At 41.6% G+C, this 16,690-nt stretch overlaps 1 protein-coding gene across 1 annotated transcript; it reads left to right on the top strand.

Annotated features, from left to right (window-relative positions):
* The first annotated feature begins 818 nt into the window (after positions 1-818).
* Positions 819-13,492, top strand: LOC130146775 (carbonic anhydrase 3-like). The gene is made up of 7 exons (XM_056333270.1): positions 819-1,197; positions 1,265-1,462; positions 4,592-4,710; positions 6,533-6,625; positions 8,491-8,556; positions 9,818-9,973; positions 11,160-13,492. The coding sequence occupies exons 1-7, from the start codon at positions 1,161-1,163 to the stop codon at positions 11,277-11,279; spliced, it is 789 nt and encodes a 262-aa protein (XP_056189245.1). The 5' UTR covers positions 819-1,160; the 3' UTR covers positions 11,280-13,492.
* Positions 13,493-16,690: the final 3,198 nt, after the last annotated feature.

Genomic DNA, 16,690 nt, shown 5'->3' with positions numbered 1-16,690 from the left:
AGGCTGATTCCCAAACATTTAGCTTGGGATATTATTTAGCTCAAGGTATGTAGTTTCAGGTAGTGTTTAGCTTGAGGTAGATACAGTTGCAGCAGTGGTACCACGGGCTGACAAAGCCAAGGGAGATGGCAGCGAAGGTGGTGTTGGGAAGAAAAGCTTTGAGTATTCAACATAGATGCAGAGACAAAACCAACTAATAAAACCATACCAGCCGCTAACTCCCCATCATCTGAACAACAGCCGTTTTCCTGATCGAAATATCAACTGCTAAGTTGCCTGAGAAACACAATGGTGTAAAGCTCCCCGCACAGAGGACAATCGACCAGGCAACGCCAAACCCAAATTTGACCGAACAGCCAGGAATGGCCTCACCTGGTAGGTATAGCCATATATACTCCCGCAGCCTGAAAAAACTCTGAAAAACAAATTTATGAAAACAGTGTTCCACAGCTTCTGGGAAGCTATGTGCTTTCAGGCGGTGGCTTTCAGAGCCCTCACACGGGCGCACCGGTGAGGGCTGCGAAGCCGGAGCTCTGCGGCCCGCCCGCCTGGTGGCCCACCCGGAGCACGCCGGCCCACCCGGAGCCATGCCGGCGGGCTTCACGCCTGCGAGGCGGCCCGCAGAGGGGCAAACCGCGCCGGCGGAGGCACCGCGCTCCCTCCCGGCGGGCTCCCCGTGTGCGTAGCTGGGTGGCCCTCCACACGGCCGCTTCCCCGCCCCAGCCTGGCTCCTCGCCCCCCGCGGGGGCTGCAGGGCGCTCCCGCCCTTTCTGCCGCGGGTTCAGCACCAGCAGCCGCCCGGCCCGCCGGGCCCCGGGTGCGGCGCGGCCCCCGCTCTCCCGGTCCCGGGCCAGGGCGGGCTGGGGCGTGCCCTGCCGGAGGGGGGGCGAAGGCGGCCGCTGAGCCCCGCCGGCGTCCCGCTGCCTCGGCCGGGGAGGGGAGAACGCGGCTCTGCCCTCCCCCGCGGCTCCCCGCCGCCCCGAGGCCCCCCCCCACTCACCCACCCACCCACAGTCCGGCCCGCCTCGTCGCCCCTCGCCGCCGCCCTCCCGCTGCCCACCCCTCAGGGGAGGCCGGGAGGCCGCGGCGGTCTATAAAAAGCCCCCCGGGGCGGGAGGCCAGGCGGGAGGGGGCTGAAGCGGAGGGCGGGCGGCGGCACCATGGCCCAGTCCGTGTGGGGCTACGACAGCGACAACGGTGAGTGGGGCCGGCGGGCGGCCGCTGCTGAGCCGGGGCGGCACCTCCTTACCTTTCCCCCCTGCAGGGCCCGAGCGCTGGCATGAGAACTACCCCATGGCCAAGGGAGACAAGCAGTCGCCCATCGAGATCAACAGCAAAGACGTGCACCACGACCCCTCTCTCGCCACTTGGCATGCCAGTTACGATCCCGGCGCAGCGAAAACCATCCTGAACAACGGGCGCACCTGCCGAGTCGTCTTTGACGACACTTTTGATCGATCAGGTCGGTTTTTGGTTTGGCTTTTGGGCGTCGTTAGCGATTGAGGTTTCCAAAGCACCGGGAATCAGAGCATATCTTGTGGTACCTGACCTGCTCAGGCTTGCAGGGAAAAGTAATTTGGGCACATAGAAAAGGTGCTCCCAGAGTTTATTCGGGTGGATCTGGCTGGTTTTAGGTCCACCGCAGGTGGGAAAGGGAGGCTGTAGCGGCTGGGGCACCCTGGAATGCAGGCTGAGCTGGAAGGTGGACTTCTCCCTGAGCCACCTCCTTCAGCGCAGGCACTGCATCCTCAGGTTGTGTGTGAGGGGATGGTGTCACCCAGGGGGGTTAATGTGCACTCTGAGGCGCTTTGTAAGTGAAAAACTCTTCATATACGTTTCCACTGACTGCGATCTTGATGTCTTGTGTTTGTATGGGAATTCTTTAGATACTTCCACAGCCTGAAAAAACCTCTGAAAACAGAATTTATGACAACAGTGTTCCACAGCTTCTGGAAAGCTATGAAATGGCTTTGTTATTTAATTGAGAGAGACCAGTCTTGCATCTCTAAGTTAAATTGTTCCAAACTTGATTCCAGAACTGTATCAGTGTGTAGCTCTGAATGCAGGCAGACAACAACCATCAAAATGAATAATTGATCACCATACCATATAATGCAAAGGCATCTCAAGAGCATACAGTATCAAGCAGTCCTTTATCAAGAAGGAAAGCAGCCTAATTAATGGAAAGCAGAGTTAATTTCCATTGTATTTTTCTGCATCTGATGGCATCTGCATTGGCATTTTGTTCTTAGTAAGCTATATAACTAATGAAATAGCAGTACATTGAAAGATCACTGTCTTTTGTGTATCTTGATGAGCACACGGTTTCCTGAACTCTTTTATTTACTGTTACAGCTACCTGTTACTGTTCCACATCTCCCAGATGGAATCTAAACTATTTAACAGGGACCATCTCTCTGTTACGTATTTGTATTGGGGTTTAGTATTTATTACTGCAGTTTTTACACAGTGGCCTCAGACAAATCATGAATTGCACTTTTGTTAATAACACGGAATGCTCTTTCACTAGCACTACATAAATACCGTGGCTGAGTGCATGGGAAGTGAATTGATTTTAAGTCTTTTTACATGGCAGTTCTGCTCTGTCATTGCAGCTTCCTAAAGACTGAAATGTTTACACAGAGGCTGCTCAAGAACATGTCTGCCCAAGGAACCGTGTTGGAGGAAGACCTTGATTTGGCCAAGCAGAGTGCAGCCCTTGGTGCAGACCTTCCTCTAAATCACCTTCCCTCCATTCCCTCCCTGCGTCTCCCCTCCCCATCATCTCTGTTGTTTCCCTGGTCATCCAGTGGAAACATCACTTCCTGCTGCTGTTACCAGCTTTCTGCCTGCTGCTGGACAGTAGTTCAGGACTCAAGTCTTTCACAGGAATGTGTCTGATTGGAATCAAATACAATGTTTAAAACACTGAAAAAACACATGGAAAGCATCATAAACATTTTAGTACCTTCATTTGTTGGCTTCTGTGGTGGCAGCAGCTGAGGATAAGTAGTAGTGACAGATTAATTTTAATTGGAAAAAGACATCTAGCTTGAAGATAGCCTTTTTTTTGAGCTAATCACATGTTAATGTGTTAATAACTTAAATGTTAAGATTTATTTTTAGGCTAGAGAGACCTATATACTGTTATGAAGTGCTGTTCCCAAGCACTTCACAGTATTTGAGCTCTGGAAAGGGCCACCTGTAAGAAATGACTGCTAAATGAGTTTCCAACTCTGATACTGATTTAGCTTGTAAATGTAGGTAGATCACAAAGATGCAGTTGCTGCGTTCCAGTGTGAGGTGGTAACCAAATACTTGTGAGGATTTGGGCCTTAGAGTCTATGCCTTATTTTTCCTACATTCCAAAGTGAAATAATAATAATAGTAACGTGACATATTTTCCATTGAAGGCTTCTGCAGAAGGCTTACTCAATACTGTATTGAGTCAGTTATGATTATTTATTTTTGTATGAACAAACTAAAAAATAAGAGCAACTGCATGCCTAAAACTCAATGCAGTGCTTTGTTTCTGCTCCCCCAATGGCTGGGACACCTACCAACTAAAAAGGGAAACTGCAAAGTTAAACCTCTTGCTCTCTGTAGGTATTCCAACACATATGATATCAAGAATTAATTTGAAACCATTGGGTACAAGAGGTTTTAAATATTATTTCAGTGTTAACTTTGAACTTCAAAGCTATTGGTAGAAGTTCAAACTTGAATGCTATTTAAACAAGGTCTTCTGGCACTGCAGTTGTGAACTGCATTATCAGCTTTCTGTGTAAGGAAACACGTCTCATTCCTGCCTTAGGTAATGAATGAAAAATATATTTGAGTGCTTAACCTCTGAGCAGTCCCCGCTTGAAAGAATCCCCAAACTGAAAGAGCAGGTGTGATGTTTTGAAAGTCAGAGTTGATATCAACCGTCAGCCTGATGCATGGTCAGCATTATTTGGCTAAGAACAGCAGAAATAATAGCCTCTTAATTTTTTTGTTGGTGGCAATGTTAAATGTCAGCTATAGCTTTTGCTTGCTCAAGAACACTTTTCTTACTCATTTGACCTGAACTTTCTTCTCTTCCATCACTTTCAAGAAATAGACTTTTTTTTTTTTTTTTTTAGCAGCAAAATACGCTGTAAACATTGATTAGTTGTCTGAACTGTAAAAGGTATGCCAGTCATGGACTAGGGGTATGCTTCAAAGCACCTTTAGGTTAATGTCACAGTCCTGTCCCCAGTCATTTCACAACAGAGCATTTCTTGACAAGAATTAGCTGTGAATACCTTCCTTCTCTTTCCACATCAGGAACTATAGTGTGTCCACTTGCCAGTAGAGAAGGGTTGGGCAGCTGGGGTTGAATCTGTGCTTGACTCACAGCAGCTTCCACAGTTTTCACATCAAACAGGACTGCTCCTGAGTGATAACAGAATTCAGCCTCGATCTTGTAAACTGATGAGCGTTGTGATACCCACTGCAATCAGTTGGATTTAGAAGAGGTGATCCACACTTTTAAAGTGTGCATCCCCATTCAATAAACGTGTATGTCAGCATTTTGTAGGCTACTGTTGATGCAGATTATCAATTGCAGTGCTGAGAGGTGGGCCACTCACAGGAGCCTACAGGCTGCGTCAGCTTCACTTGCATTGGGGTTCCTCTGATGACCATGGCTCTGAGCATGTTATAGATGGGGTGAAATATGCAGCAGAGGTAGGACTTATTTTTAATAGCAGTATTCCTTACTAACTGGAATTTGATTGACTGTGCATCTGAACAGAAAAAACATTCTCCCTTTTGCAAGTATTTGGTGTGGATTTTTCTCTAAAATCTGTCTATGAAATTTGTGAGTATTCATCAGCATGCAGTGGGATAAGTTGCATCTGCCAACAAACGTATCTTTGCAAGTGTATACTAACATGGAATTTGCTTCTTCAAGCAAGAGTTTTTGCTGGTATTTTAGAATGTTTTAAAAATATTTGAGACAAAGCAATCTGTTATTTCCAAATAGGAAGATCTGTTTTCTGCTGATGTTTTTCAGCTTTTAGCAGTTTCTTGTATAGCTTGAATTACTAAGCTAGTTTAAGAAAGCGTTAGTAATGAACAGAAAAACTCACCAAAATCGCATTTGGTGAACTGGCATTCAAAATGAGATCCACCTTAAAAATGGTTCAGAGTGGTAAAGGATATCTTCCAGATTTTGAACATCTGTGCTTTAAAATCTCTGTGTTTATTTTCGGGAACTGTGGAAAACAGATGTTTGGGTTTGCTTTTCTTTTTTCACATGTAAACTACTGCACTACTGTTGTCCCAATTTGCTAAAATTAATGGCTGCTTTAGACCCTGAAGACTACTTTGGTAATAAATATAAGTAAATTCAATCTCTGTGCTAGTGAATTACTAGCAAATGTTACCTCCTTCCTCCATATGATTTGAGAATAGGCTCAAAATATGTGCCTACACCCACAAATGATCTGCCGTACTGTTTTTCTGCCTTCTTCCTACACCCTCAAGGTGCAGAGTTTACAGGGGCTTTGCCCACCTGTCATAGGAGAACATTGGGGCAGATGTTTTGCAGGGTCAGTGTGCACAAACATGGCAGACAGAGATGACTGTGGGTGATGGTTTGGTTTTTTTCCTCATTCCTTAGCCACAGCCAGACTTTGTGTTCTACTTCCTGTGGCTAACTAAACAGAAAATTCAGCTTCCTTAAGCTATTTCTTGGTTAGTTCTCCACCTTTATCCTTGGCAGTGATAACCTTATCTTCAAGAGAAAAGAAACAGAGAACAATATAGTAATTTATATTCAGGGCAAATTATTTTGTTGATATTTTAAATAAACTACTTTAAAAAAAAGAAGTTAAAAATTTGCATTCAAAATATGCACCAGACTACTTTTTTTTTTGTGTGTGCATGGTGCTGTGTTCCAAATGCTACTTATTTTGAGATTCCACACTGCTGGTTGCAGCATTTCTAGCAATATGCAGGAGCCAGAGATTTTCTGGAGGGAGATGTAAAAACTTGAAATATATCCTGAAAATACAGCATTGTCTAAAGTAGAAATGAAAAAGAAATATCACGTTCCTATCTCCACTCCTTTCCAGTACAATGTGCTGAGAGTATGCATTACATACAACCCAGTGTAAATCCTTGAGCTGATATCTGTGTAACCTGAAGATCTAAAAATCTGCTTGAGGTTAAGTGCATGTCAGTAGGTGGTTTATACACTGCATGTGTGCATGACATGCTTGGATTGAACTGCTTATGGTTGCATTGTCTGATTAATTTTTAAATGTATTTTGTGGTAAACTGCATTTTCTTTTATGCTTCACTTAAATGTGAAGTGATGCTTTATAGAAAGTATGAGCATATGGAAGCATGGGAACAGCAGTCAGAAATACTTACATATAGTTTTCTTTTTCATGTCAATTCCTTTAGTTACTGTGTACTGGAAACTTTTCTTAATTTTAAAGCTTGTAAGATTGTGCTGTTGTCAATTTCTTGCATTTATAACTGAGGCTTCATTGATTTTTAGTTACATATGGTACACTGGAATCCAAAACATGGTAATTTTGCTGGAGCTTTGAAACAACCTGATGGCGTGGCTGTTGTGGGCATTTTTCTGAAAGTAAGTGGCAAATGTTCAGTCTTCATCATTTTCGTCTTAAAGATGTATTTTTATCTTTCTTTAGTGCCAGGGGAAAAGTTCCCATCATTTTCCCCTGCACTGTATCATGTTACAGGAAAACATTCAAAGTGATGTGCAGACTGAAGTCACATATGTCCCTGAGCCCTCCAGATTCCATGCACTAACCCCTTCAGAGCAAACTTCTGACACCATTCATGACACCAATGGCCTATATCACGAGTGGTATTGAACAAGAGACACACAACTTCAAGCCTGGAACACTTGCTAACTTTGTCCCTGATAGCTGACCAGCTCTTTGCTGTGGTGTGTACTGAGTGAAGAGGACAGTCTGCATAGGAAGAGCGTTTCCTCCTGCCCTTTGTCTGCTAGCAGGCATTGTGTCTGCCTGTCAGCAAGCTTATGTTGACTGATTCCCTTCCTTGATCTCTTGCTGATCCCAACATAAGCTGGGAATCAAAAGGAGTTCAATGAACCTGCTCCAAAAAGAAAGAGTTGATGGTAAAATAAGTTCACTGAACATTTTAACCTTGAAATACAGCAGCTTCTTAACAAAATAATACAATACTGATATTTTCCAATTGATTTTTTAATAAACTTAACAGAAAGAAAGCAATCCTAGTATCAAATCTCTGTGTGGTCTAGGACACTGAGAAACACCGACAGGCAGACAGCCTAATAATGATAAATTATGCAAATTTCAGCTATGTGGCTGTCATTTTACCTGCAGGTGGGCATTTCAGCTTGAACACAGTGTCAGAGAATAGCTCTCCTTTTATTGTTTTATCACTAGGAAGCTGCATTCGTACAAGCAAGTGGATGTAATTAATTTTACCACAGTGTCCCTGGACAGGCTAGATGCAATGTCATTTTAATTCTGTTACCCTGTGAGCCAGCCTGACCTTTTTTCTTGTGGTAGTTTAAACTGAAGGTCAGCACATGTCCAGATTCTCCCCTATGACTATATCCTTCAGTTATTCTTCCTTTGTCATTTCTTTTGATCTGTTTTAGGCAGAACTTTATCTTGTAAAACACAACTTACAAAGCATAACATTATGTTCCTATTAACCATGGTAAGGTCAGCTAAAAGGTCTAGAAAAGTAAGTATCATCACTGTATCTTCTCTGGCTGCCTTTCCTCATTTCCCTCTTGTTCTTTGGTGTAGGAGCCATTGTTTTGCTTTGGGTTTGTCATGTTCCATGACTGGGTTTTTGCCTATTGCTCCAACAGAGATTGAATTATTTCCTGAAGAATTTAATCTATTTTGAAACAAGACATGGCAATAACAGCATGTCTTGTGTATACTGTCTGCTTTTCTGGGTGCAGAGCCATGTCAAAGCCTTTGGAGGGGCTGAACGTCATGAACACAAGCAATAAAGTGACCCCATAACCTGAGGAGGTCAGGACATGAATGCCATTATATGTCCTACGTCAAATCTGATCTGACTGTGTATGTGCTGTAGAATGTTTGAAATGTCTGCAGGAGCTCCGGCTCTTCAGACTATCAAGAACTTTGCTGAGTGCTCATACATCTCACAGTGGTTGTGGGTCGCTTTCAAACCAGGAGCCAAGGGCTAGGCCCTGGAGGGTATAGATGACACTGAGCATGCAGTTTGCTCCTCAGAGTGGGAGATGGCTTGTAGAGTCCTTCAACATATTTTTGAATTCCAAAGCCAGTTACTTGAGTCTGCTATTCCAGGTGTTCTTGTAACACATGATTTTGTGTCAGTCTGTACCAGATGCTCTGAGAGTACTGCTACTTAACTTGATAAATGGGATGTACTGAATTTCTTTCAAACACTGTGGAACATGATGAAAAAATACAGTACTTCTGCTTTGCATTACAGGTTGGAAAAACTCCCAAACCAGAGATGAAGAGAATTCTTGAAGAAATTGATAACATTAAGACCAAGGTACAAAAACAATTTTTGTGATATAATGTAGTTGAAAAGCAGCAGAAGCAGAAATCAGAAGTTCAGATTCACTTTTTGGCATCATTCTGATGCCTAACAGTAGCACCAGAGGTGATGCATTGGACTGTGGAGCTGGACATTTTCTTTTACTTAAGTAAACATACAACTCCTCACTTCTGTAAGTGTTCTTGTGGTAGAGGACTTTTTATCAATCCTTGCATGTACAATTGATAGTCTTATCGATACTGCTGTGTAAAAATATGCTAGTGTGCAAATATCAAGAAGAAATTTAAAGCTTTTTTGAATTTGAGGACAGCAGTGGCCAAACCAAACACATATAATTGAGTAAAAATTTAGTTAGCCTGAAATAAGATGTATTTGGAGTCTTGATGTTAATTCTTTCTACCCATATTTTGTGCAAGGATGTGAGGAAGGAAAAGTATTTTAGCTCCTCCCATTGCACTTTGTAGGGTAATACTCTGTTCCCATTTAGAGAAGATTCTCTGTGATACGAGAAGGAATTAGGCATAATAGATTTTGCTTTCCAGAACTGCATCCTAAATACCAGTAGAGAACTGAACTTTCTTGCTTAGTTCTTGTTGCCCTGAGGGGACAAGGTGTGGAGATACTCTTTCGAGTATCCTGTTTGGTGGAAAAGCAAAATTTCTCAGGAAATGTATGTCAGCCTTGATGGAGTGATAATTAACTTTGGTTGTAAGACAATCAGGATCCGGTACTCTTCCAGGAAATGCTTTCGTTTTTTACATTAAGTGTAATAGTGCCAACAAAAAGGTTGAGAGTGTCACCATGACCATGTAATGAGCTCACAATTTTGGGAGGAGAGAGATGCAGATTTAAATTCCTTCAGACAAGAAGGCACTAAGGAATCTAGGGTAAATGCCTGGCTATTGTTCTATTGGATTAAAAGTGTGCCAGTACCTGTGGTGCCACAGCCTTTAATTTATATCCCAAGTGACCCAAAATAAAACAAAATTTTGATAATTCCAGAACAGAAAAATGTAACAATGAATTTGGTTTGGTCCTGCACAATTCAGTTTGTAATTTCTTCTAATTTATTAATGGAACCAAAATGTCAGTACTATTAATTGCAGGGCAATTGCTTGACAGGAAGAAAAGGAGATTGATCTCTTGTATGGATCTTGATGTATAATTACTTCCTTTATAATAACATAGATAGTGATGTCTTTTAAGATGCATATCCCTAGAGTTACTGCAGAGAATTATTTTTTCTTTCTTTAAGGGGAAAGAAGCTCCTTTTCAGCACTTTGATCCTTCAATTCTTTTCCCCAAATCTCGGGACTACTGGACCTACCATGGTTCGTTCACTACACCTCCCTGTGAGGAGTGCATCACTTGGATTCTCTTAAGGGAGCCGATTGAAGTCAGCTCAGATCAGGTAAACTGCAGCTAGTTCTGCTGCTCCTTTACCCGTTCTCAACAGTGTCTCAATATGTCAATGTGATGATTTTCAAGCCCTGTGTTACCTGTGCTTTTTGATAAGGAAAGCTTTAGCCAAGAACTGTGGGAAACTGACTGTAGAATGGACTGTTGAAATGGACTGTAAAACTGACTGAGAATCAGGCTCTCTTCCTGGGCACCTCCTGGAATAGCTTCAGCAGGAGTGTTCTTGGGATCCTGAAAACCTGTGCGGGCAGAGGTGCCCCTGAGCCACAAGATTCAGCCATCACAGCAGCCCGAGTTCATTCTCTGTGCTTCAGCATTAAGAGGCATGTGAGACTAACATTTAGCTGGTTTCCCAGGCAAAGAAATTGCTGGTCCAGATCTTGACTTCCTAAAAACTGTTAGCGAGAAGGCTAGAACTAGCTAGAACCTGCAAACCTAAATGTTAATACAAATTAATGTACTAATTGTATTCATGTAGCTCAAATGTGCATTTACACAGAAAAAAAGAAGAGAGCCAGTCTGAATAAGGTGACCTTCCTTTTAGCTCTTGCGTTAAAACTTCTGGTTATTTATACTGTTTTCTGTACTGCTTCAGCAGTACAAGTCAGGGTATAGTCTTTTTATTTGGCTGTTTTCGGAACAGGTTTATTTTGCATTCTCGTGAAAGGGTAACAATTAACAAAGCAACACTGAATTTGAATTAATTTGGAAAACAACAGCTAAGTGCTGAGTTCATGATTGAACTTAATAATCCAGTTGACATAACTTCCTCTGCCTCACAGAACAACACATGAACTTCTGCAGACCAGCTTTTTTTAACAGACTACCTTGCATAGACTTAGATGTGCATCCTCCGTCACGGACAGCCATATTTCTCAAGTGATTTGACTGCAGTCCAGCTCCAGCAGGGTCACAGGAGGCCCCTATTATTTTTCCACGTTGTGAGTGTGGGTCAAGGGAAAATCTAAAAGAAGCCTTGGCAAGGGTCAAATGATGCACTGCTCTGTAGATTAAGAGTGTAAAGATCCACAGAAACCATGCTAGCTGTTGGGCTGTAGTGATCTCTACCTTGTCATTGTAGAAGAAAATTCCTTTTCTGTCTCAGTTTGTTCTAGGCATCAAGGTCCACACTGCTTCCAGGTGAATTCACAAGACACTTTAATTTTTCTTCCTTGCAGATGGCGAAGCTCCGCAGCCTTTCCAAGAACAGTGAGAATGAACCTCTTAACCCACTAGTTGATAACTGGCGCCCACCTCAGCCTGTGAAGGGCAGGATAGTGAAAGCCTCGTTCAAGTGACGTCTCAAGTCTCTGCTGAACCTGAGTGAGAAAATCTTTGCATCCCAAAGTGTAGTTAGTTTTTGCTGTCTACTGCTTTTCCTCTGGATCCAGATCTGTGTTTCTCAGCTTGAAATTCTGAGTGGTAAAACTGAATCTGATTTTGAAAGCAGAAAGGATACTGTATGCAAATACTAACCTTAATAAGGAAATGAGATACATGTGATTCTTGACCACAAATGCCTCAGCATTTGTGATAGTGTCACTTCTCTGCCATGTGGTCTTGGATGAAAAATGGGCTCAGTTCCCGTATTTAAAACTAATTTCAAAGGAAATGTAGTGAAGGCAGAAAAATGAACCAGTAGTTTAGGAAAGCAGAGACAGCAGTGGGTCAACAGTAGATGAACAGGAGGTAAAATGTCTGCTTCTACAGCATCTCTAGTAGTTATTTTCCTCAGATATCCCACCTCCAGTGCAAACATCCAAATAATATGTTCCCCTTGAACATACCAGATTTTTCCTTCCCTCTCTTGTTCATAGTTTGTTATCCAAGATTACATTAGTGTTCTGGAGATACAATCTGGCATACTCAGCTTCTGTTGGTCAAGAAGAAAAGATACCTTGCATTTCAGCATTTGCTGTCTGCCATGTCCTGCTGCTGCCCACTTATCTTTTCTTCTTTCACTGCTGCTGTTACTTCACCCATCCAGCTGTAGAGTGCTGCTGGTATCACGTTGCCTTGTATTTAGTATAGTAGCTTTAGTATGGCTGAGGGGGAAGTGCCTTTCTTCTGCTGCTCAGACTATGTTACCTCCCAGAATGATGGATTTTTAGTTTTGATGCTCAGCCTGTTTTTTCATTTTTGACATCATAGTCTGCACATTTATGATTTCACCTATTAGGAATTTTGTTGCAAATGGAGAGGGTCTTTGTGGATAAGTCATATGTGTCATTTCTCTTTCTCACTACTGAAAAATGAAGATTAAGTCATTTAAGTGTTTGTTTATTGTGACTCTGTAGTTAGAGATTCTAAGTGGAGTCTGTTTAGCTGTGTTCCTTTCTGGGGAGACACACCAGCTTGCACATATGATCCAAGCAAGGAATCACTGGCAGACAGAAACTTCTAAATCGCCTTCCCCAGTCCTTCATCATGTAAACTTTATCATTTCAGCATGCTTCCTAGACAGCGTAACACAAATACCATCTAGGTTGAGCCCACATGCAGATGATGTGAGTGAAGATCTGCTACGTTATATTCACCACCAGGGTGATTATTCAGCATTGTACATACAGGAGATCGGGTGGTCAAAGGCAGTGTGTAAAGCCTCCGGCAAATGAAGCTGCTGGATTATCTGTATTCCTCTAACTCATCAGTAGGTGACAGAGGGCATTCTTCTGGAGATGTTGCCACAAACATGTTCACAGCAATATTTTTAAGGGATATGTCAAAATCTGAAAAAAGCAGGGTTACAAATGGCTAGAATAGGCATTTCCCAGTTCTCCTTCACTATTTCACTTTTCACCTTTACTAGAAAAATGGTGCTCCAACAGGGAAGAAATGAAAGGGCAACACTGGACAAATTCTGCTGTTATTATCAGCACGGTTCTGTGAGAATTCAGGAATGAAACTGAGGGAAGAGTTTGATCCTTTGCATTCATTTAGAAATGTTCAAAGAATTACTGAATTCCCGTTGAGAGTTAATATTTCGGTTTATTAGAAGGGTATTTTGCTTAGTGTAAAGCAGTTTCATTTTAAAAACCAAGTTCATGTCAGCAGAAACTAAAGTATTGATTGAAACCTGTTTACAAATATTTTGGTGTTGGCTTAATCTTATCAGAAGATCAGCTTTTGACGTTACCAGTGCAGCACTTGGGATGGTATTGAGTCTCTTAGATCCCTAAACTCCTGAATCTGTACATCTTCTCAACACATAGAAATGTTTCTACAGAAAGCTCATAAGCAACATTTTTTCCTACTGTACTATGTCTTACATGTAAGATTTCTTATAACCCTATGCAGTTGATCTTGGTGTTGAGAAAATTTCAACACAATTAACTGAGACAAGAGTTTGAGCCTTTCTATCTAAAAGCCATTGACTGTAATATTTTAATCTCTTGTTATTGGGGCAATAAAACAAGATGAGTTGCCTGCACTTGAAATAACAGCTTTTGTGTCTTCAGAGAAGCAATAAATGGGCATAAATAAAAAATTGATTTCTGGTTTTATTTCTAATGCTGAGTGATGATTAAAAATAACAAGAACTTACTAGAAAACCTTGTTTCTCTCTTCTTTGATACATATGCTTGTAATACAAGGGTGGAAGGATACTCTAGTAATAACCTTTTTAGCAGTTGGAGTTTAGTTTAATATCTCATCCTGGTTTCTGTGTTTCCAATTAAACAGATCCTCAAAAATATGAGACAACAGAACAGTATCACTTGTTCTCTGTTTCAGGTACATAAAAAGTGTTTATTCCTTGCCTGGACACATTGTCTTACATCTTCCCAAAATTCATACATTCATGTCTGATCTCAAATGTCACTAACCTGGATATGAATTTTGGTTTCTTGCAAGAAGCACATGGATCATTTAACTGAAATGTTACATCATTCTGAAATTTTCTGATTAATACATACTTTCTAAGCACATAATTAAACTTGTTGGAGTGAACACATTCTGAAATTTTCTGATTAATACATACTTTCTAAGCACATAATTAAACTTGTTAAAGTGAACACATCATTCTGAAATTTTCTGATTAATACATACTTTCTAAGCACATAAATTAAACTTGTTAAAGTGGAATAATACCTGAATTGCCCACAAAATCGGATACTGAGTGCACTTTCTTTTATTTGCATGTTTCCTCCACTGCTTTTGAAAGGCAGAATAGGCAGAAGTTTATCAACTACTGACATAGTAGTTTTGGTTCCAACAGCAAACATGTGCTTTGTATGTTCACACAAAGGAATATACAGTGTGACATTTATAGAATTCCCTCATGCGTTTGCTCTGATTCCATTTTGTCCGCTAAATTACATAAAAGCATCAACCTCATTGCAAATATGCTTTACGCTTCTGTTTTTCTCTTAAAGAATAAAGTGTACATAGGTTTTGTTCCATTGCCTTTCTCTATTTGATGAATAGTGTACCTTAGTATTTCTCTATTTGATGAATAGTGTACCTTAGTATTAATTACCTTGGTAATGAGAAAAGAATATGTTATGTGGACTCTAATCCTGCTGCCTCATCTATCATAAAGAGAGAAAAAAGCCTCTGGGCACTGATGAATTTTCAAAAAAGTAAAAATTACCCTAATCTGTGGTGCACTAAATTTTTTACTAATGTGTATATATCTATTAGTTTCAGCAGGGCAGGCAAATGATTGAAGTTGAATTATCACCCATTAGGCTTTGACCTGAGTCTCTCCCAGCTTCCCACATCTCACAAAAGCAATTAATAGAAAACTAAAAGCTTATTCCTACAGTTCCAAAGCTTTTTTTATTAACTGAAACAAGTTTCCCACCAGCTGTGGCCATGTTTCAGTTGGATGTAAATTCATAACTGAACTGTGAATTCCTGGTATGACCCTTGGTATACAGCCAGCTATGGTTATGCATTTCTACTACAAAATTAAAAGAAAACATTATTTTTACTGGATCTCAAAGAAAGACTCTCCTGAATTTGCTTGCTGGTGTTTTATCTGCTGAGTAATCAGAGTTAAAGAATGTTCATATTGTCAGTGAGTTTAGTAAAATAAAACAATACCTACTTCCTGAGGCATGTTGCCCCATGCCTCAGCAAAGGAAGCAGCTATACAGTGTATGTTCCACTTCATCTATCTGCCTTTCATCTCGATGAATTCTGGCATTTACCTTTGTCAATATTGCAGCACAAAGCATGCATTCGGGAATTATTTTAATTCCAAATCCAAAACTTTAAGAAAACATATTATAACATTCCCTCCCCCCGCCCCCCTCCCCCCCCCAAAAAAAAACAACCAACAACCAACAAAACCAAAACACAACGGGTACAGCTAATGATGAGTTACAGATCAAATCAGACTCACCTTTTCCTCAAGACTCTATTTATAAATAAAGTATCTTCTTTTCAGTTTAGGGCTGCTGTACATGTTGATTTGCAAAAATGTGCAGTAAAATGAAATGGACCAGTTCAGGGTTATTTGTGAGGGAGAGACAGAAAGGCTGTAAAGTTTTGTGTTAATTAAAACACAGAAACAGATTTCAGTACAGATGGGGACCTTATGATATTACTAGGAAAATGAACACCAACAGAGTATTGTTATTACAGAAATTGTTAACTTTCTATATTTGGACTGTACAGCAAAATACTTGCAAGAATGTGTAGAATCCACTTAATCCTGTATGTAACAAATGCCAGATTTCTTTATCAGTTAATAATGAATCCAACAGCAGATTATGTGCTATACAATTACAGTTTGGATTTCAGTGAGTAAGTGTGCTTGTCCTTGTGTTGATTATTGCAAGTTGCTTCCATTCAAAGTAAAAGAAGAACAGAGAAAATTGCATCTTCGAAGTTTTAAATTTCAAAATAGGCAAGTATTCACTATTCATGTAAACGCAAGTTAACTGAACTGAAAAAGTCCATGCACTTAAATGAGGAAAACTTACAGAATCATAGAATCATAGAATGGTTTGTGTAGGAAGGGACCTCAAATATCATCTAGTTCCAACCCCCCTGCCATGGGCAGGGACACCTTGCACTAAACCAGGCTGCCCAAAGCCCCATCCAGCCTGACCAGGAACACTTCCAGGGATGGGGCACCCATAACTCCTCTGGGCAACCTGTGCCAGGGGCTCACCACCCTCACAGTAAATAATTAATTTACTAATCTAATCTAAACCTACCCTCTTTCTAAACCTACCCTCTTTCAGTTTAAAGCCACTAACCTTTGTTCTGTCACTACACGCCCTTGTAAAAAGTCCATCTCCAGCTTTCTTGTAGGCCCCCTTTAGGTACTGGAAGGTCTCCCCACAACCTTCTCTCTTCCAGGCTGAACAACCCCAACTCTCTCAGCTTGTCTTCATAGGAGAGGTGCTCCAGCCCTCTCATCATCTTTGTGGCCTCCTCTGGACTTGCTTCAATAAGTTCATCTCTTGTGCTGGGGACCCCAGAGCTGGACACAGTACTCCAGGTGGGGTCTCAGCAGAACAGAGCAGAGCAGAGTGGAGAATCACCTCCCTCGACCTGCTGGTCATGCCTCTTTTGATGCAGCCCAGGATACAGTTGGCTTTCTGGGCTGCAAGCACACATTGCCGGGTCATGTTGAGCTTCTCATCCACCAACACCCCCAAGTCCTTCTCCTCAGGATGGTTCCCAATCCATTCTCTGCCCAGCCTGTATTTATGCTTGAGGTTGCCCCAACTCATGTGCAGCACCTTGTGCTTGG

Source organism: Falco biarmicus, chromosome 3 (genome assembly GCF_023638135.1).
Source record: "Falco biarmicus isolate bFalBia1 chromosome 3, bFalBia1.pri, whole genome shotgun sequence".
NCBI classification, from domain to species: domain Eukaryota; kingdom Metazoa; phylum Chordata; class Aves; order Falconiformes; family Falconidae; genus Falco; species Falco biarmicus.
The sequence above is the reverse complement of the archived record's forward strand: the minus strand, read 5'-3'. Positions and strand labels throughout refer to the sequence as shown.